The 18,556-nt window shown below is 49.3% G+C and overlaps 6 protein-coding genes across 6 annotated transcripts; 3 read left to right on the forward strand and 3 right to left on the reverse strand.

The window, feature by feature from the left end:
- Positions 1-7: 7 nt before the first annotated feature.
- Z518_06358 (uncharacterized protein) lies at positions 8-2,647 on the reverse strand (the record flags this gene model as incomplete). The annotated part of the gene is made up of 1 exon (XM_013417168.1): positions 8-2,647. The coding sequence occupies one exon, from the start codon at positions 2,645-2,647 to the stop codon at positions 8-10; it is 2,640 nt and encodes an 879-aa protein (XP_013272622.1).
- A 424-nt stretch (positions 2,648-3,071) lies between these two features.
- Z518_06359 (thiamine pyrophosphokinase) lies at positions 3,072-3,854 on the forward strand (the record flags this gene model as incomplete). Its single annotated transcript, XM_013417169.1, has 1 exon — positions 3,072-3,854. The coding sequence occupies one exon, from the start codon at positions 3,072-3,074 to the stop codon at positions 3,852-3,854; it is 783 nt and encodes a 260-aa protein (XP_013272623.1).
- A 618-nt stretch (positions 3,855-4,472) lies between these two features.
- Positions 4,473-8,117, reverse strand: Z518_06360 (uncharacterized protein; the record flags this gene model as incomplete). Its single annotated transcript, XM_013417170.1, has 4 exons — positions 4,473-4,666; positions 4,731-5,091; positions 5,140-7,971; positions 8,058-8,117. 4 exons carry the CDS (start codon positions 8,115-8,117, stop codon positions 4,473-4,475), a joined length of 3,447 nt encoding a protein of 1,148 aa, XP_013272624.1.
- Positions 8,118-8,648: 531 nt separating this feature from the next.
- On the reverse strand, positions 8,649-9,868 carry Z518_06361 (uncharacterized protein; the record flags this gene model as incomplete). Its single annotated transcript, XM_013417171.1, has 2 exons — positions 8,649-9,725; positions 9,788-9,868. 2 exons carry the CDS (start codon positions 9,866-9,868, stop codon positions 8,649-8,651), a joined length of 1,158 nt encoding a protein of 385 aa, XP_013272625.1.
- A 1,146-nt stretch (positions 9,869-11,014) lies between these two features.
- Positions 11,015-12,370, forward strand: Z518_06362 (uncharacterized protein; the record flags this gene model as incomplete). The annotated part of the gene is made up of 3 exons (XM_013417172.1): positions 11,015-11,324; positions 11,436-11,524; positions 11,579-12,370. 3 exons carry the CDS (start codon positions 11,015-11,017, stop codon positions 12,368-12,370), a joined length of 1,191 nt encoding a protein of 396 aa, XP_013272626.1.
- Positions 12,371-16,584: 4,214 nt separating this feature from the next.
- Positions 16,585-18,136, forward strand: Z518_06363 (uncharacterized protein; the record flags this gene model as incomplete). The annotated part of the gene is made up of 2 exons (XM_013417173.1): positions 16,585-18,057; positions 18,110-18,136. 2 exons carry the CDS (start codon positions 16,585-16,587, stop codon positions 18,134-18,136), a joined length of 1,500 nt encoding a protein of 499 aa, XP_013272627.1.
- Between the last annotated feature and the right edge of the window lie 420 nt (positions 18,137-18,556).

Raw genomic sequence — 18,556 nt, forward strand, 5'->3', positions numbered from 1 at the left:
TGTTGCATCACATTGGACTGCTCTGCGCTCGTGATGGGCCTTTGAAAGTATACGCGTTTATACTCTCAGCCTTTCCCACCTTGTAAATTTTATAGCCGTCTGGTAGGATCTTGGGATATGATTTTACCAGCTCGCGATCCATATTCTGCCATTTTGGCTCTAGGTCTCTCCAAGGGACAAGAAAAGGGCTCGTTCGAGCCGCATCGTTTCGCTCACCCCAACGCCACTGTTTTTGCAACCGCTCAGCGTTCCACCGCTCATGTTCGTGCTCGGCTAGACGTTCTACGTCCTTAGCGTCAAACTCTTGGACAGGTATTCGGTCTTCGGCCGCCGTCGCTAGGAAACAAGAGATCATCCGCAGCTTTCTAGGCAAGTCAATGGCATGAGCGCGGGCAGACTCCTTGAATTCTTCGTCAAGGGTTTCCCACGGACGCATCGATGGCTTTTCTTCCTGCTCCTGTAGTTCCGTCGGAGTCCATTTCATTGCCTTTATGGTTGCAATGTAAGTCCGATGAAGTTCCTGAGCGATCATCTCCCGCGTGGATTCGGGGAGCGTGTTGAATTGTGAGGATTTCTCAAATTCGGCGTAGTCTAAGTGGAGACTCAGTTGCGCTCTAGGTGGAAGAGCCGCCCGCTCAAAATGTCGGCTATTTGTGAGTTTGCTCGTGGCGATAATGGATTTTAAAGACCTGAGTCCATGTCTGAAAGTTGGGATCATGAGCAACCCATCCAGTACACTGTCATCAATTGATATGCCTTCTCCGTCCTTCAGATTCGGCTCTCTTTCTACAAGCAATGCCCGAAGAACCACGGCTCGCCGCACAGGATAGAGGGCGTCAGATTCATTGACGCGATCAAGTCCGAGCACATTGACGAAGCCATGCAAGCAGCTCAAGAACTCTTGGCCTCCTGGAAAATCGTCTTCTTCTTCTAGTGTTGCGGTGAAGTCTTCGAACGTGTTTACGGTGTTCGACCCTAAAATAAGGATGGCAGGGCCAATATGACGCATCTCGCCGCGATCGAGGACCTGGCCAGTATGCATGGGGGCCAAAAGGTGCGATAGCCAGCCTAGTCGAGCCCCGGAGAAGTCGGTGTCGAATCCATTAATATAGACCAGGGGCAACAGACCCGACAGGGAACAATCCCTCACGGTGTTAAAGGCGACAAAGAGATCGTCGAGGCCGGTCATCTGAGGAAGGTTGAACCGTAATTGCCGGATCTTTCTCCCGCTTGCTTCTGCGGCGGAAACAGTGACCTGCATAGCTGCGAATGACTTTCCTGCACCTCGAGATCCGAAGACTCCGATGTTGAGTGGTCTGGTTGGGGAGACTGATAAATACTCCTGGACAGAATTAAAAATCGTACGAAACGCTTCGATCTCCTGTCTGTCGAAGACAACCAGACGACCAAAACGTGCTAAGGGAATTCGAGTGGCGGCAGAGTAAGTTCCCTCTTTCACAATCTGACGTGCGACACCTGGAGGATCTCCGATGTTTTGATGTAGGATGGACCAATGGGTGTCACCGCGTGATATGCTCTCAGAGGGGACTGATAGCGTCGCAATTGTCTCAGCCGGCAGCCGACTATCCATGACCTCAGCAACAGGATACTTCGGCCAGTTCTCAAGTTTCGTGTCCCTGAACCCCAGCCTTGCCAGACGCCTGGCAATGGTCAGGCCGTGTTCGATCCCGTGTCTGATCCGGACGTCTAGCTCCGTCGTGCGACCGTGAGCGAGCTGTACGGCGAGGCCACCGACAAAAGCTTCAGCAACTCCAGGGAGATATCCTATATTTTCCCTGAAAAAGTCACCTTCCGCACTCAACGGATCGAAAAACAAGATCGGCTCCACCATTTTCCGACCACGGTGATAGATGACCCCATCGCACCCAAACAAGACAATGAGATGTGCGCAGGTTGCGAGGCTATCGAGTTTACCGTTGGAGCCCAGTTTTTCCACAAAATCTTCACAGGTCTTCTCCCAGGAGAGGCCATGACACAATTCAATTCCCTCGGCACGCAGATCGTCGGCGCTGACCACGGCAATAAATCTTTCGGGATCCTGTTTGTCTTTACTCCTATAGGGTCCGCGGCGAACAAGGTCCCAGATTTCGCCGGTTCCAAGAGGTCTCCCCATATGCCGCGCCATATGGTAAAGCAACACATCTGGATGCCTATTTCGGAAAAGAGCGCTTGCAGCATCCGGGTTGGCGAAATCGTTCTCCGCGTCCTGGAAGATCAAGATGGACATCTGATCATTTCTTGGAATTGGCGGTTCGGGGTTGGGGTTGTGCCATCGCGGGTCGGCATAGAGCTGCTGCCTGCGCTTTACCTTGAATCCATGGGGCCCTTTTCTTTCTTCTTCCAACGATTCTAGCTCCATGACCGCGCGAATGGAGTGCTCTAGATATTTATCTTGATGGACGAAGAAAGACGGCTTGTGAACCTGGAATTTGTGCTCTTTGGCAGCCGCTTGTAGAAGCTCTGCAATGAGGGCAGCACCGCCAAAACATCGGTGAGCACGTAACTTTTGTTCATCACGCTCGTCTGAATTAGAACCAGGTGACGGATAAACGAGTAAGTCTGCTGGAATATCACCAGCTACCACGATGTCTGCATTCGGTGTGTCGGGTGTTAGTGATCCTGACATGCTGAGCGTGCGTTAAAGAGACCGGCCTCGAACACGAGGGTGTGTTTGTGACGCGGTTCAATTAATTCAGCAAAAAGTGACAATGTAGAGCAAGAGAGTCCTGCATGCCAACAAAGAGGAAGAATGAAAGGAGATGAGAGACAGGGTTCCAGGCTTGTTATTGAGAGCACAACAAGCCGTGTGGCGGTGATCTTTTGTGGCTGTGTTCGTGCGATACTGAAACAGCCCTTGTAGCAGGCAAACACGTGTATTGTGAGCACAGCAAATAAACGTCATTTACAGTTTTGGACTAGCTCCGACATTCGAGAGGACAAAAGAGGTAAAGAAAGATTCACACCGGCAGTGCAAAAACCCAGCCTCAAGCACTTCCAGAATATCCTACCCCAGGGAACAAGCATTCTGGATCTGAGTTTCACCGACCATCATGACAGTTACCGACTGGTATCCCTGCAGCCTCTTGAACAGCAATCCGACACATCCCTACGCTATCATTATCCTAAATCAGCCTATCAACAAGAACGCGCTGAATGCCGTTATCGATTCAGCCTCCCTCTTGATCTGCGCCGACGCCGGTGCCGATAGACTGTACAAGTACGACCAAAGGGCCAAAAACGGCTACAGGCACCGCCTTCCGGACGCCATCATTGGGGACCTTGACTCCCTGACTCGACCTGTTGAAGAGCACTACCGTGCCCGCGGGGTTCAGGTGATCAAGGACCCTGACCAATACTCTACAGACTTCACCAAGTGCTTGAGGTGGATTCGAGCCTGGTCGACAAATTGTAACGGGTCAGAGGACATGACAATGGATGTCATCGCGCTTGGTGGTCTTGGGGGCCGGGTAGACCAGGGCTTCTCCCAAATTCATCATTTATTCATGGCGGAGAACGACGGAGAGCTTTTGAGAGGACGCATCTACCTCTTGTCAGAACAGAGCTTGTCATTCGTTCTAGCTAATTACGACAACGTTATCCATATAGAGCCCGGGTATTTTGAAGAAAACGTCGGCATCATTCCCGTGCTTGGACGTGCTGTTCTCTCCACCAAGGGCCTGGAATGGGACGTCAACCAATGGCCTACCGAATTCGGTGGGCAAGTGAGTACAAGCAACCATATTCGATCCAACAAGATTGAGATCAAGTTCCAAGGGCCGAGGCCGCTGTTCACCATGGAACTAGACAAACGCCTCACAGCTGCAGGCGAATAAGTTGTCCCTGAACGTTCGGAGGTGCCGACTGATGTGAACCTCGGGCGCGAATATCTCGAATTTCCGCACCATGATACGCACTTCCTCGGAAGCCACAATGGAATATGGTATGATCACCGCTGGCACCGGTCCTTAGACAAACGCCACTCATAACAGGAATCGCACTGTTGCCCATCTGTTCGCATGAACTTCAAGTTGGAAATGTGTTGGACTCTGCTGTCGGAAAAGCTTAGACAACTTTGTTGAGGACCGTCTGGGACGAAGGCAGCTTTCCTGCAAATCGCTTCGAGGTGCGGCGCCTCGTTCGCTCGCCGAGCATCTAGCCCAATCTGAATCATGAACTGGCCCGCGGGGGTGGGGGGCCAGAATTCTGTGAATTCAAGTCCTATACAGGCCGAAAAAGGGCCAATCAGCCTGGATTCTTTGCACAAACCGGGAGATTTCCTGTCTGAAGAGCGAGAAATGCTTCTGTTTTCATTCTTGCCCTTTTGACGATTTTGAAGGCGAAGTTTTGGTGCCGTACCAGTCCACATCACTAAGGTTTAGCCTTCTTGCTCGGGGCGCGTGGCGTCCCGACTTCTCAGCACGGCTGAGAGAAGGATTGTAATGATCGGGTCCTTACGGGAGGCCGTTAGTATTCGGGTTCCTTTTCAAAGGGGGTGGCATGATAAGGCCAGAAGGAAATCCATTGGGAGTACCATCATGTGAGTCATCTTCATGCAGATCATAATTTAAGACCAGGTTTTTGATCCGTTGTTGTTCTTCTCTCTCCGCCGCTTGCTGAGATTTCATAGAGATTGCAAAACTGGAGTCTGAAGGCAATTCGATCGTCCTAGTCTGTACGATTGTTAGTAATCTTCCTAAGACCGTCCTCACCCATGCGACCATCCCAAAAAATCCAAAAGGGAATACTTGCTTGTTGGCGATTTCCTTTCTTGGTCATCAAGGAAAAGGCCATGGTGTTGGGTTCGGATTCTACAGCCGTGCTGGGCTCATCTTCGTTTGACTCGACTGGTAATCGTTGGATTTTGCGGATTGGCAATGGCACATCAAATTGAGCCTTGCGCTCAAACTTGCGCGAGTCTAGACTTTCGGCCATCATTTTCTCAAATGCACGGTCGAAATCTGCCTCGGCTTCAGGATCGAGTTGCTCTTCTTGGCGCAGAACGACAATCTGCTCCTCTTCGTCAGAGTCGATCTCTTCTTTCTCTTCAGCTGTGTCTTCTTCCACTCCGGCCTAGCTCTAGTTAGCCATCAACACTGACTGTAAATGGAGACTGCTTACCTCGCCTTCCTCATCCGATGATTGCGGCATTTCAGCCTCAAGTTCGGCATCTCCTTCACCAAGCGCATCTTCAGAGCCCGAATCTTCGATATCCTCTGCTTGCTCAGCAGCTTTATCCGGGCCCTGCTGTTTGTAATTTGCCGTCACAGCTTCACCGAACAACTTCGCGGCTTCTCCGAGATCGGTGACAAGTTTCCAATTGGGTCTTACGAGGGAATAGGTATCTTGCACCAGGAAATCAATATCCATCGGAAGGGGGTCCTTCGTCAACATGTAATATTGAAAGAAGGTGAGGAAAAAGTCAAGCTTCTTTCGAGAACTGCCTCGGTCGAAACAGATTCCACACGTGTCGAGAATTGTGCAAACCAGTCGAATTCGGAAAAATTCATCGGGGGGATCAAATGGTGTAAAGCTCTCAGGTTGAGGAGTTCCCCCTTCATGACCGAACGTCACAATCCGGTACAAAGTGTCGAATACGACGGTCGAGTCGATCATCTTGTAGTTGTAGAGCTCTCCTAGATATTTGACTTCGGCCACTCTTCGTTGATTGAATTTGAAATCATTCTGTTCAAGGCCGAGCGTTACTTGTTCGAGGACATTGTCGATCACCCTGATGGCAAATTCTTGATGATATCGAAAGAGCGCCTGGAGCAGAACCGCGAGAAGATGTATGTTACTGAATTTGACTTTGCCAGGCTTGCTGAAGATTTTCTCTAGAATCTCGACGACCTCCTTTTCTTCCCAATGCAACTTTCGGATGGTCTTGAGCACTTTCATATAATTACGTTTAGTCATATCCATATACACAAGCTGTCGAACGAATAGCTCCATTGGAGTGCGTTCTTTCTGTTGAATGGCGGCTCGTTGTGGAGGGTCGACGTAATACAGCGCATTTTCGATTAGCATTCGCTCTTGAGATCCCATGTGTTGTGCAGTTTTTTTCCGATTCAAAGTCTCAAGGAAGGTTGACATTCGAGGAGATGTCTCTGGGTTTCGCAAGAGGTATCGTCCACAATTTTCCAGCAGATGGGCGATGATCTCAATGTTCATCCTGGAGAAATCATCCAGACTGACTTTGAAACAGTGGAAGATGACGTGCTCTGGGACAATGCCGAATTTGGTCAGCTCCGCAAGATATCGGATATTAGCCATCCGAATCTGGCCTAAAAAGTCTTTGGATTTTCGTCTCTGAAGGCTCCGGAATTCGTCGTCAAGATGCCCAATCAGACCCTGGATGACATCGGGCATGTATTGACCGAGAGTGGCAGCCAGTCTTGCGTACAAGGGCAGCAGGTCAGTTCGGCCTTTGGGAACTTCTTGGATGGCCTTGATCAGGCGGTTTCGAGAGGCCTTGGAGTTGAGAAAACAGAAATCCAATGCGACTTGATCAACCATATCTTTCGTCTGTAAGTCTGGTAGACGGAGGAGGATGGCGTCGACCTGGGCACCGACAGTCTTATTCGCAATGGTCGTTGATTGATCGTCGTTTTCGGAAGGCTTGCCTCCATTGCTTTCAGGCGCGGCACTAACAGATTCTGGTCGTTCATCTGATTCAGGCTTCTTTTTGGAATCCTCAAGGAGAATTCCTGGCACTCTGCCTTTGAGGTCCACCAAGTTCTCGTAGAAACGACGCTCCTCTTCATCTTCCCAAATCCCGGCGCCCTCGCCAGAGCCTTTGAGATAGTCTCCAGTCTTGATCATTCCCACAGTGCCTGTTGCCGTGGGTTCCGTGTGGCCTTTCTCCTCAAGATCTGGCATTTCTTGTCCCAGCACGTCACAGAGCACCTGCGCACTTGCAACTAATTTTTCTTGGGCCTTCATCTGCTTCTCAAAATTCGCTTGTCTGTCTTCGAAGATTTCACCGCTCTTGACGTAAGCTTCTGCATTTCGTCGACTTTGGTTGCTCAACGATCTCTGATCGCGTATCACATGACTCTTGACACTTGTCAAATAGCGCTCGAACACATTGACGAATCGCTGTCGGATAGGTTGTGGAATAATCGGTGCATCTTCGTCGTTGAGATTGCTAGAACTTGCTCCTTCCTTGGTGGCCTCGACAATCACGCCATCAGCGTCCACCGATTTTCGGGCTTCCTCGGAAGGTGGTTTGAGGCCTAGAATGTCCCAGGCAAAGTTCTTGACAAAGAGAACCGCAAGACTTAAATTTGCATGTTCAGGATCGTGGCCGAGCAATTCTTTAAGCACTTCGAGAGGGAATGGTTCGTGTTCGAGATGAGGCTCAGGTTTGATGCCATTTGCAATCGGTCGTGGCTTGGAATCAGCCTGAGAGGAAACGTCTTTTCCACGAACTGAGCCCTCATCTGGTCGGTCCACATCATCCAAACTCCTGAGGATACCACAAAGCCAGAACTCTGTGACAACCCGGAGGAGAACTCGGTGGCGCGAGAGACGTTCTTTTTCTTCGCGCTCACGCACTTCAGCGCTCCATAGTTTTACCTGGGCCTTGTCTGGAGGAGTCAAGCCCTTGCCTAGGAGCCATGCCAATTGCTTGGTGAATTCCTGAGGGCCAAAACGCTGGTGAAGGGCACTGACAACCTCAACTCCAGTGGCTATCTCACTTGCAGTCTTTAGTCGGCCCAGGCCTTCAGCGGTGGCCGAGATGATCTCTGAGAGGTATTTTTGCAGAGACAGGGTACGGATCTCCGAGAGAAAGTTATCTTGTGCCGTGGAGGACAGGCCGGTTCGGAGACGTTTGATAAAGGCGGTGTTTTTCTTTAGGGATGAGTCGAGAGAATTTGCTACTTCATAGACATCTATGCTGCCATTAGCGGTGATGGGATGCAAGGTACAAGTCGGTGGTACCCTTCGCGCCTGTCCAGACGCGCAGATTCAAGTCACGCAGCTCTCCTGCGCCAGATTGTTAGTTGAATGTCTCTAGATAGGCCGTATCGTCCTACTCTTGCGCCTGCGGTCCATGATGGTCCGCGGTGTTGGATATGGTTTGCTGACGCTCGCATGACGACAGGCAGGGGAGTGAAAGAGTTGCAGGAGTTCTGCCTTCTAGATCGAATGGCAGATATCACTGCGCGTACGTTGCATGCCACTGAGGTCACTGCTAAGGGGTCGGAGTCAATCTCTTTTCACCTTGAGTTGACCTGCCTTGGGTGAATCCCGCCCGCGATGATGGCGCCAAGCCCGCACCTGAAAGTACCGCAGCTGGACTGGCACAAGTGGCATTGGCACCACCCGACTTGAGCTGCAGGGGACTCACTTGCGGGCAGTTTATGTGGTCGGTGGTCTGCCGGACACAACCATGCTTGCAGAGTTCGCTTAAACTCCAGCCTTGCAAGGGACTCAGCCTTGCATCAAGAGAACAAACAAGACATATCAAGTCAATTTATACGTGCTGCTGTCGAAACGAAGTCGGACTCAGCCGCCATTGACTTGTCTCCATCCCTTAGAATTACAATTGTCTTCGACTCTATTTCATGATGCTGTCATACATATACTTTTGATGTCGCCTCATCAGGTTTTCTACAGATGACATTTTACAAGTCATCCTTGAATATTCGTGCTTTTTGTGCCGCAAGTTTGGTTTTTCGTAATTCTGCCATCGAGCGATCTGCTGAAAGCTTTCCATCTCGGTCTTCTTTCACCTTTGTTCTCTTTCGAGGGCCAGCCTGAGGCCCTTTTGTTGTTGCTGGATTCCTCTTACGCTTCTGGCCCGGCTCGATATCGCCTTGCTCTCGTTCTGGTTCAACAGTAGTGATGTCCGCGCTCTCCGTCCACAGATCGTCGGCAAGCCATATCGGTACAGCAAACGAAGATTGCCCTTTGATATGAATGCCTCTAACATTCCTCCAGCCTTTAGCGACATGCTTTTCGATCAGCTTCTCAACAACGACAGTAATATTTTCTTTTAGTTGCTCAGGTTTGAACGCAACGAGCCCGACGCGGACGGCGACCAGTGTACCTGGTTTGAGGCTGACTGGTACAGCATCGATGGCTTTCTCAATCTCTTTCCCAAGCACTGACGGCGAAACAGGTGGAGCGGAACCCTCTTCTTTCGTGGGTTTTTTCCGACTTTCCTTTTCAATTTTCTTCGAACTCGCGATCTTGATGGGAATTGGCCGTTTTGTCGTTCCCCGGTAAAAAACCTTCCCTAGAGTTGCAGGCAAGCGATTTATTATGCGATCATCGGCAAGAAATACGTCGTGCTCCGACAGTAACTGCCGCCTGGACTCAAAAGTCTTGTACCGCGTCTTAAGTTTTGTAAAGCCGATAATTCGGTCGATGCGGGACTTGAGGCGCTCTGGAAATTCAGGGTCGGCCACGATGTTTTTGACCACTCTTTGAGGGTCCGTGGTGATGAGGCATATTCGAAGGTCAGAGGACTTGTTGAGCGAGTGTGGGACTGATATCTTGCTTGGTTTTAATCGATTCTGGTCGACGATATGTTGTTTGGTGGTCAGAGTCAACCAAATGGGTTCTTCTCCATGTCCAATCGAGTCGTCATCGAAGTCAGAGGTATCAGTCGCAAGTATATTTTTCTTGGAAGAAGCCTGCTGTAAACGTTTGGCCTCGGCTTGCACGTGTTGTAGTAGGGCTCGGGAGGCTTTCAGAGTCTACAAGCGGTCAGTGGATGACACCCACCCTCCCAAAAAAATATCGACCAGGAGTCGCGCACCTGGTCTGGATCCAGTTGATATGGCGTTTCTTTAGCATGTTTGGTTGAGATTGTCGTCGTCGAGGCGCTTGCGGCAGCCATACTGAAAAATGTAGCGCTCATGTATGATTTATGAGCATGACTTCTGCAGTGTAAGACAGTTGAATTTCATCAGTATGTTTTCCGAGCAGGCGAAAGGAAAAAAAAAATGGTTTCCTGCGAAGGTGCTGATTGGCCTGATGCTTTTTCGGTTGACTTTCCTCTGTGAGTGGCCGGCATAACGCGGAGCATTAGGACCAGAAGCTCAAAATTCAAAAAGTTAGTCTGCCACTACCCCCCACTACAGCCAAACGCCATCGTAGCATTCGTATTGAGATTGAGTAAGTCTTCCATGAGTCTTTCTAAGTCATTGGTATGTTGCTCGCATTGAGAATGCTCTGTTCTCTATCTACTTGTTGTGTTCCTGACGTCTCCTTCATAGACGTGTGAATGTCTCGTCGTCTCGCGGAGCAACCATCAGGAATACCGTTGTCGATGGAAACCTATACCAGTGTTCAGTGGTGGAGTCTGTGTATGATAACTCCCTTGTTCGACACCCGTTCTTACTTGGTGGAGTTTGTCGCTTTAAAAAGTCGGCTATTTATCATCACTCTCATCATCCCGGTTTAGAAACGACGTACTGGCGAGGGTAAGATTTCTCCTTTGTGTGAGCGAATATAGCGATTCTAATAGCCGACTTTCAAAAACTTCTTCAAGCAATAGGGACACTTTCGCCTCCTTTCTAGAGCAACTCTGTAGTTGAACTCTTTGCCGCTCATTGAGGAAAGTATCGGGGTCTTCTGAGCTGGTACCCATTGTACTCTGTCAACAGACCCTTGCTCAGCAGGCGAGCCAAGGCGCCCGCCAAGATTTGTATCACGTGATTTACACCAGACCCATGCAGCGGTCGCCAAGGCTTGGCACCTCGCCGCATTTAACATCGACTTACAAGAATCTCTTTCCATCTCCTTCACCCTCCACTGGCGCTCCTCCCCTACCTCACAGGAACACAGATAGAGCCTCCACTATAGGCTCCGCCTTCCTCTGCCACCGACCACAGTCTGGGTTCGAAAACCCAAGGTACCATTTCTGCCTGGCAGTTTCGACCCCACATGTAACCCTAGGGCTTGACGTGTTTGTCGCCTAGTTACCACCGTGCCGATCTTCATTCCTAGTCCGCTTCGGCTCAAAGGTACAAAACTGTTTCAAATGGCCCCTTCAAAGAAGAGATCCAGAAAGGGATCCTCCAAGAGCCCTAAGAGCCCTAAGAAAACACGAAGGGGAATGGCCCAGGCGGCAGCACCATCTGACTTCAACGATGAGGATTACAATATACGCTCACCGGAGCGTACAGAGCTCTTGACCAAAATTAAGGAAGTACTTGACGGCGCTCCCGTCTCCTCTACCTTCTGGGCTTGCTGTCAACTCGCCGATATGAACCGCTTACGAGCCATCTCCGAATCGGATCAGGAACTCATTATTCTCTCCGAGCATTCAATGTATTTTGTACCTCTGCAATGTGAGTTTTCAGGGTTTCAGGTCAAATCAGGGCGGCATTTAATATAGGCATACTTACTGTCAATAGGGACTCAAAAATTACGAGATTCGAATTTCAGAGAACCAGAGGCAGCTTCAGAACGCCCAAAGGATCCGAAGAGGCGCAAACTGAATTCTGGTACAAAATCATCGGTGTCGCGGTCGGTGAAAGAGGTGAATAATGTTAGTCTAGATTGTTCAACTTCTCAGAATACCCCTGTCTAACAATATACATAGTGCAAAGAGCGTGATGATCACCGATGCGTTTTGACGAGAAGACCAGATCCCCAGGCTGCCCATATATTCCCCTATTGCATGCTTAATCCACGCCCGACAGCTGATCGAAACAAAACGTCCAACGGGATCCCCGACTTTTGGCAATCTTTACGACTCTTCTGGAACCGGGATCGAATCGATAAATGGAAACGGACAATCTTTCAAGATCCTCAAAATCCTTATACCGGTGTTGATAGATGCTTCAATCTCATCTCTCTCTCGGCCGACGCACATAATATGTGGAATAAGGGGATGTTTGCACTTAAGCCGCTGCAACTATCAAGTGATCGTAAGACCTTGACTGTTCAGCTCTTTTGGCAGGTTCCGACCAAGTACGAGATTGACAGCTGGATTGACTTACTTACGGAACCCAAATCATCAAAAGACTTGCATTTTGTCGAAGGATATTTTTTACCTCGTATTGACGATGGCTCAACTCATCATGATATTCGTTCTGGAGAAGTATTCACTTTCACAACAAAGGACCCGGAAAATTTACCGTTGCCAAGTGTGGAACTCTTAGAGATGCAATGGTTTCTCCAACGTCTCGTGGGAATGTCTGGTGCTGCTGGATGGCCAATCCTGGACTTGGATAACGATGAAAGTGATGATGATAATGGCTGGCTTGTTCCGGACATTACCTCCGATGACAATCCCTTGGAAAGAGTCCGTGAATGGGTTATTACCAGGGAGGCTGCAGGTATCACGCCGGAAACTGCAACACCCAATCCTTCTGTTATCCCGTGCTATTGAATGGACCCGAACGGGCAGGCTGAAGAGGGGTGGCTCATCAATCCTGGATCTCCGTTTATCGTTTATCATTGCTTCTACAATAAGGAAGCACCTTTGAAAGTGGTGTGATCGAAGGTATCTTCAGTCAAGGACTTGAGGATTTCGTTACTAGTCCTGAAGAGGGCCGTATCTGGTACTCAGTGTATTGGTATTGATGGAAAAACCGTCGCCAGGAGCGGTGGCGGATTTCCCTGCAACCTGCGTTGAGCTGTAAGATTAAGTTTATGATTTGTTGGCGGTAGTTGAAAATCAGATAAAAATGGGTCCACTCCGACGTCTCGATCTCCTACACGACTTCAGTTGAATCTTCCCTTTTATATCTCCCAGAAACGACCCCGAATTTCGGGGACAGGAGGTTTTCTTGATGAAGCAGAGTCCAATCAAAATCGTCTTGCTTTAAAATGTCCGCCCATTGCGCAACAATAGGGCCGCAGCCTCAATATTCCCAATCAGTGCGGCGACATCCAGCGCCGTAAACGAGGAACCGACATCTGCGTCTATATCGACTTTCTTCAGCAGTTCTTTGAGAACGGAGGTGTCATCCAGACTGATGGCGAATTCTGTGGCAGTAAATCCATCGATGGTCCTAGCCAAGAGAAGTCTCACATTCGTTGGGTGACCATTTCGCGAAGCCAAATGCGGCACAGTGTTTACTTCTGCATCCGGAGTCCATTTACTAGCGTAGGTACGATTTGATTATGCAGCATGGTCTATCGCATGGTGCAGTTTCATCTGAGGAGGTGACCTGTTATGGATCCACCAAGGTGCGAGGCCCTTTTGGCCCCCACGATGGGTGAACACAGGGCGGCGTTACCCTGTTGCCACAACCGAGTGAGTCGCGAGTAGTTTTTTCTTTATATGGCATCTCTCGTGTCTATACTCCGCCGAAAACGTTTTTCCTAACGCGGAGCATTAGGACCAGTAGCTCAAAATTCAAAAATTATTTTGCCATCTCCCCACTGCAGCCAAACGCCATCGTCCCCTTCGCATTGAGATTAAGCAAGTCTTCCATATGTCCTTCTACGTTGTTAGTATATTGCTCGCATTAAGAAGGGTCTCTATTAAGGCATAGGCTAGCGGCGTAAGGGGAGTATTCTCGTGACGACGGTAAGAGAGAGTGCACACCGTCTTTGCGAGTAGCTGTGAAGAGCCTAGGGGGATTAAACAGTCGTGTATGTCTCAAGAGCCTTTTTGTAGACGTGCAGACGTCAGAAAACAGTCTCTGATATGCGCGTAAAATCGTCGAGTGGTTGTTTTTATCGCTAGTATCCTTTATCTAGAAAGACTATAAACGATATTGTCAAACTTCTCTTTATTCAAAGAATGCTCTGATTCTGTTCGGTCAGAGGGTGGCATCGAACCTGTCTATATATCTATCTAACGAGTGTACGTCCACCATTGTTGCCTGTCAATGGTGATACAGTCTGGTGAGCGAATGTTTCAAAATAACCCCGTTAGTCGTAAATGATAGGCCCTCAATTGATCAACAGATATCCTCTCCCCTTGTAGGCAAGGACTATACGAAATCGTAGCGCTGAGACGGATACTTCAGCTGATTTAAGAGAATCAAAGGATGAGAAGGCAGAGGAGATTAATAATACCGACGCACAAGAAGGCTCCTGGGATTTGGGTGTTCAGGAAAACTCAGATATCTAAATGAGAATTGTCAATTAAAGAAGATCGTGCTTGAATTAGGTAACTTACAGGACTTCGTGTCACGGATAGCGACGAATAGTACGATTCATGACGTTCAGGCCAGCTGGCAGGCAGGTGTCGACCTTATCGTTGGCGACCGGCCGACTCATTCTACAACACTCCGTTCCCAATCTGCAACACTATTGGCCGACAACAACAATAGGTGTCAAACAATCACTGGTAGTACATTGATTGTTGTTAAAATGCTCTGATTTCTATCAAACTGGGATCTTGCCCCGCACATATGATTGGCACAGCCTTTCGGCGTCTTCACGACCAGCTCATAGGTGGGATCCTTGTCCAGCTGAGTATCCCAGTATCACGGCTGAACATGTTGTCATATACTGTTCGAGAGTATATCATGGGATCCGATCTAGATATCGAGGCCAGCGCCATACACTGTCCCCGACCCTACCTGGCCACATGGTCCATGGATTGGATCCGATGGCGGTGGTCTTTTATCGAATGTAATCTACGAACCATCTCCAGTGTGGTCATTAGAGCTTCTCTGGCTGGTCCACAGACTGGATCCGATGACATACTACGATGTCACAAGTAGGTCTTGTGGCAAGAGAGCAAACAGAAGGTATGCCGAGGGGCACGTGATGACCAGAAAGGGATAAGAATGTCATGATGAAATGGACTGGCATTATATCCTGGCATTACATTCATTACCCCTTTGGGTAACCTCGATGTCTATATAGTCGTGGCTACCCCGGGCCTCAGATACTCTACGTAGTCAACTTCGTTCATTATCACACCCCTACCAGTAGATACATTGACACGCTCTGTATCTTTACTCCCGTGCCTTAGTACATCAAGTCCCTGACCTCAACCCACGTGACGTCCACACCGGGTGTGACACACGTAACACACGACCCATCGGATCCAATTCGTGGATCATCTTGATATCGACATCCATCGAGTAGGGTGCCCCCGGGCCTCATGGTCCACGGATGGGATCCGATGACGGGGCGCCAAGGGGGGGGTAGCCACGTGCTCACGTGATAACGCTGAGCCATAGGCTTATATGATTGGCCAGTATGTCGCTCTTGGCGTCGCCACACAACGCCAAGCCTTAACCAGGCGATTCCAAAACTAAAAAATAAAAAAAAATACAGGTTTTATATTTTATTCCGCCAGAAACTGTTTCAAAATTGACGCCCAATCGTGGTTGACCTATCAAGGACGTAACCCAGTGGTAAAACACTCGAGTTGCAGTCGTACCGATAGAATTGAGGGGCCTTACTAGTGTTCGATCATAGGTAAGGTAAGAGGGTTGTCCGGCCTAGCTCTAGGTGCCCTAGATGGGTAAACGTAATGCTCCAGCCAGTGATTGTTGATGATGTCGTCTTGTTCATCCCGTTGGGAGGTCACCGATCCAAACTCTTCCGCAGTTGAACTTGTGTGGCTGATGCTTTCACTGGCTGCAGCGCCCCATTTATAAGTTCGTCAAAGATGGACTATAGGAGGGGGCCTTTTATTTTTTATTTGCGTGTATGTAGACCGCCTGCCTTATAAGACATGTACGATTCTTTAATCCCCTAGAGCTCTTTACACCATTCGCAAAGACGGTGTACACCCCGCCTTGCCGTCATTACGAGAGTACTTCTCTTACGGCGCTGGTCTATATCTTAACAGAGACCCTTCTCAATATACCAACGTAAAAAGACTTACGGAAAAACTTGCCTAATCTCAATGCGAATACTACAATGGTGTTTAGCTATAGCGAGGGAGGTGGCAAAATATAACTATCGTGTCTCCAACAATGAAACTCTTCTCCAATTTCTTCTTGCCCGCTACGCGACAAAACGTCCAATACCTCTTCGACCTTTATCTCTACCACAGGTGATCAAATCATCCCGTGGCGTTCCGCTCGGTAGAACTTTTTGCTAAGAGAAGATCTAACTGACGCACTACTGCATCGATCATAGTAGTCGAGATCTTGTTCCTAGGGTCTCGCCGACATCACACTCGCCTGCACATGCATGCTACTAGCTGAGTAGTAGTATGAGGAGAAAATAGTGGAATTCCCTCGGATCTGCACAGTGTAACTTAGGAGTGCAACTCAGCCAACGAAAGAGTGTTCTGACCCAGACATTTTCTTGAAACATTGTCTTTCCTTTCTCTGGTTCGTGTCCCAAAAGTTATGGGCACGGTCATATCCCGAAATTGACGTAGTTGAGCGGGTAATGCCTGTGCAGGACGCGCCAAAAATGCTGGCGCGAACTTGGGGTCTCGCGTGAGGGTTTCCCACACTCTCAAGTCCTCGAACGTTCGACCTCGATCGTGACCACCTAGCACCTGACCTTTCTGGGTATGTTCAAAGTTTTGTTCGTCGAGAGCTCGCTTTCAACATTTGATGAGTAGACTCGACCGCTTGGCCTTGCATCTCCTCCAAAGAGGACGCGCTTTGAGCTAGCCAAACACCCCATCCCGGCTATCACGCTCCAGGTCGCTGAGCCCAAAGCAACACCAGCATGGCTCCCTCGACCACTCTTTCAGAAACTGCAGAGTCCCCTACGCCAGGCTTAAAGAGACGTGCAACATCACTCCTGCCCGCCTTTGAGCCTCTTTTGTCCTCGCCATCTCTACCGAGACCACTGAAGCGGAATCGAGATGCATACGACGAGCAACCGACATATCCTACGCCAGTACCTACTTCCTCCACTGCTGTCCTGTCTTCTTCACCTTCACGCGTTACGCAGTCAAAGCTCAATCTTCCCAAGCCTTCTTCCACGCTCTCAGAACGGACTCCTCTTGGAACTGTCCCGTCTATCCAACTAAATGCGGATGGAAAGATAACGCGTATGGGGAGATCCAGTGCTTCCTGCGACTACCAGTTCGCGGCCAACCGTCTCATTTCCAGAGTTCACGTCGAAGCTTGCTACAAACCAGCCGGTTCGCGCCTTGAGCGTGATCGTGTCGAGATAATGTGTTCGGGTTGGAATGGCATCAAAATACATTGCAAGGGTCAGGTGTACGAGGTCAAGAAAGGGGAGACTTTCTCGTCCGACATGAGGGATGCCGAGATCATGGTTGACGTTCATGACAGCCGTGTTGTCGTGCAGTGGCCGCCGAAGCCTCATTTGGGTGCTATATCGTCCGATGACGATGAGGATGAGGAGGAATCTCCCACCAAGAGACAGCGTGCCATGCTACGCCATTCAACTCCTCCAAGCCCGAGTCCAATGCAAGCTCGACGACGACCTGCTTCTCCAGTTTCGCCGTCACCTGCCGTGCAAGCATTGATGCCGTCTTCACCGCCTCTTCCTCCCACCCGAGCACCTGGTGAAACCGTCGAGATATACGAGGATCCGGAGCCATCTCCCGAGCTCAACGGAATATCTGATGTCGCAGAAGTGTCCCAGACTACGCAGGCCCTCTCTCAAAATGTTCCCTATACCGGCGTTTCGCAGAATAATGTTTCCAGCACCAGTGAGGATTTTTCTGACAATGATGAGGAGAATGATCCCATCATCCACTCGTTTGGACCATTTGGTGCTAATCTTCTACCACGTATGGCTTCGTTTGCTGCTGGAGATTCTCCTCGCCCTAGTGTATCTATTAAGAGTTCTCGATCATCACACACTGAACCTCTTCATCCGCATCAGGCTCCCGCCATGCCCCAGAAGCCATCGCCAGAAATCGACGTGCGAAGTCACATTATCAACCAACTCGCGTTTTCAAGATTATCTTCCACCCCGTTGTCAACCATCCTAAGCCACCTCCCACGAGAGGCAGGTGTTCTGTCCATAAATGAGATTAGAAGCGTTATTAGTGAGACGGCCTGTATTGGCGAGGTTGCCAGGGAAGGTAAAGATGCGGCTGGAAAACCTCTCGAAAGCGAATATTATTATATTCCGGATCTGGATGAAGATGAAAAGAGGAAGGAGGCCGTGGTCAATGACTTGCGAAAACCCGGATTGCGAGCGTGCCGCAAGCAGCATAAGGTATTTCTCGAATTGCAGCCGCCACAAGCTCACAAGCACTGACTTCTCATAGCAATACTTCTGGCGAAAGCCGAAATGATCAATGTCGACGTTATCCCAGTCTCAATGGTGTGTATTCCAGAATTGGGGGGCTACAGTGAGCATTTTGAGAGTCCAGGATGTTGTCGAATTATTTTTCCTACTGTTGTCAACGTTTTTCATTGCTCTTTGTCCCCCATGGCTTTTTGTATGGGACAGGGTGTGTCCAGCGTTCAGCGTCATGCATAGCGAAAGGAACAAGCATTGTGCTCATTATCTGAGGCCACCGGCAAGGGAAAATGAATCCATGGGGTGTTGTCATTTCATATCGTTCATTGTTCAATTCACATTACGGTCCAAGCAAAGAAGAATGCAGTCCACGAAACATGTGATCAGTCACAGTCAGAGAATATACCTAGCTTGTGTCTTGTGCTTGATTTGAGAAATCAGAATACGTTCAAGTGCTTTCACCAATACTGGA

Source organism: Rhinocladiella mackenziei (assembly GCF_000835555.1).
Source record: "Rhinocladiella mackenziei CBS 650.93 unplaced genomic scaffold supercont1.4, whole genome shotgun sequence".
Classification (NCBI taxonomy): Eukaryota; Fungi; Ascomycota; class Eurotiomycetes; order Chaetothyriales; family Herpotrichiellaceae; genus Rhinocladiella; species Rhinocladiella mackenziei.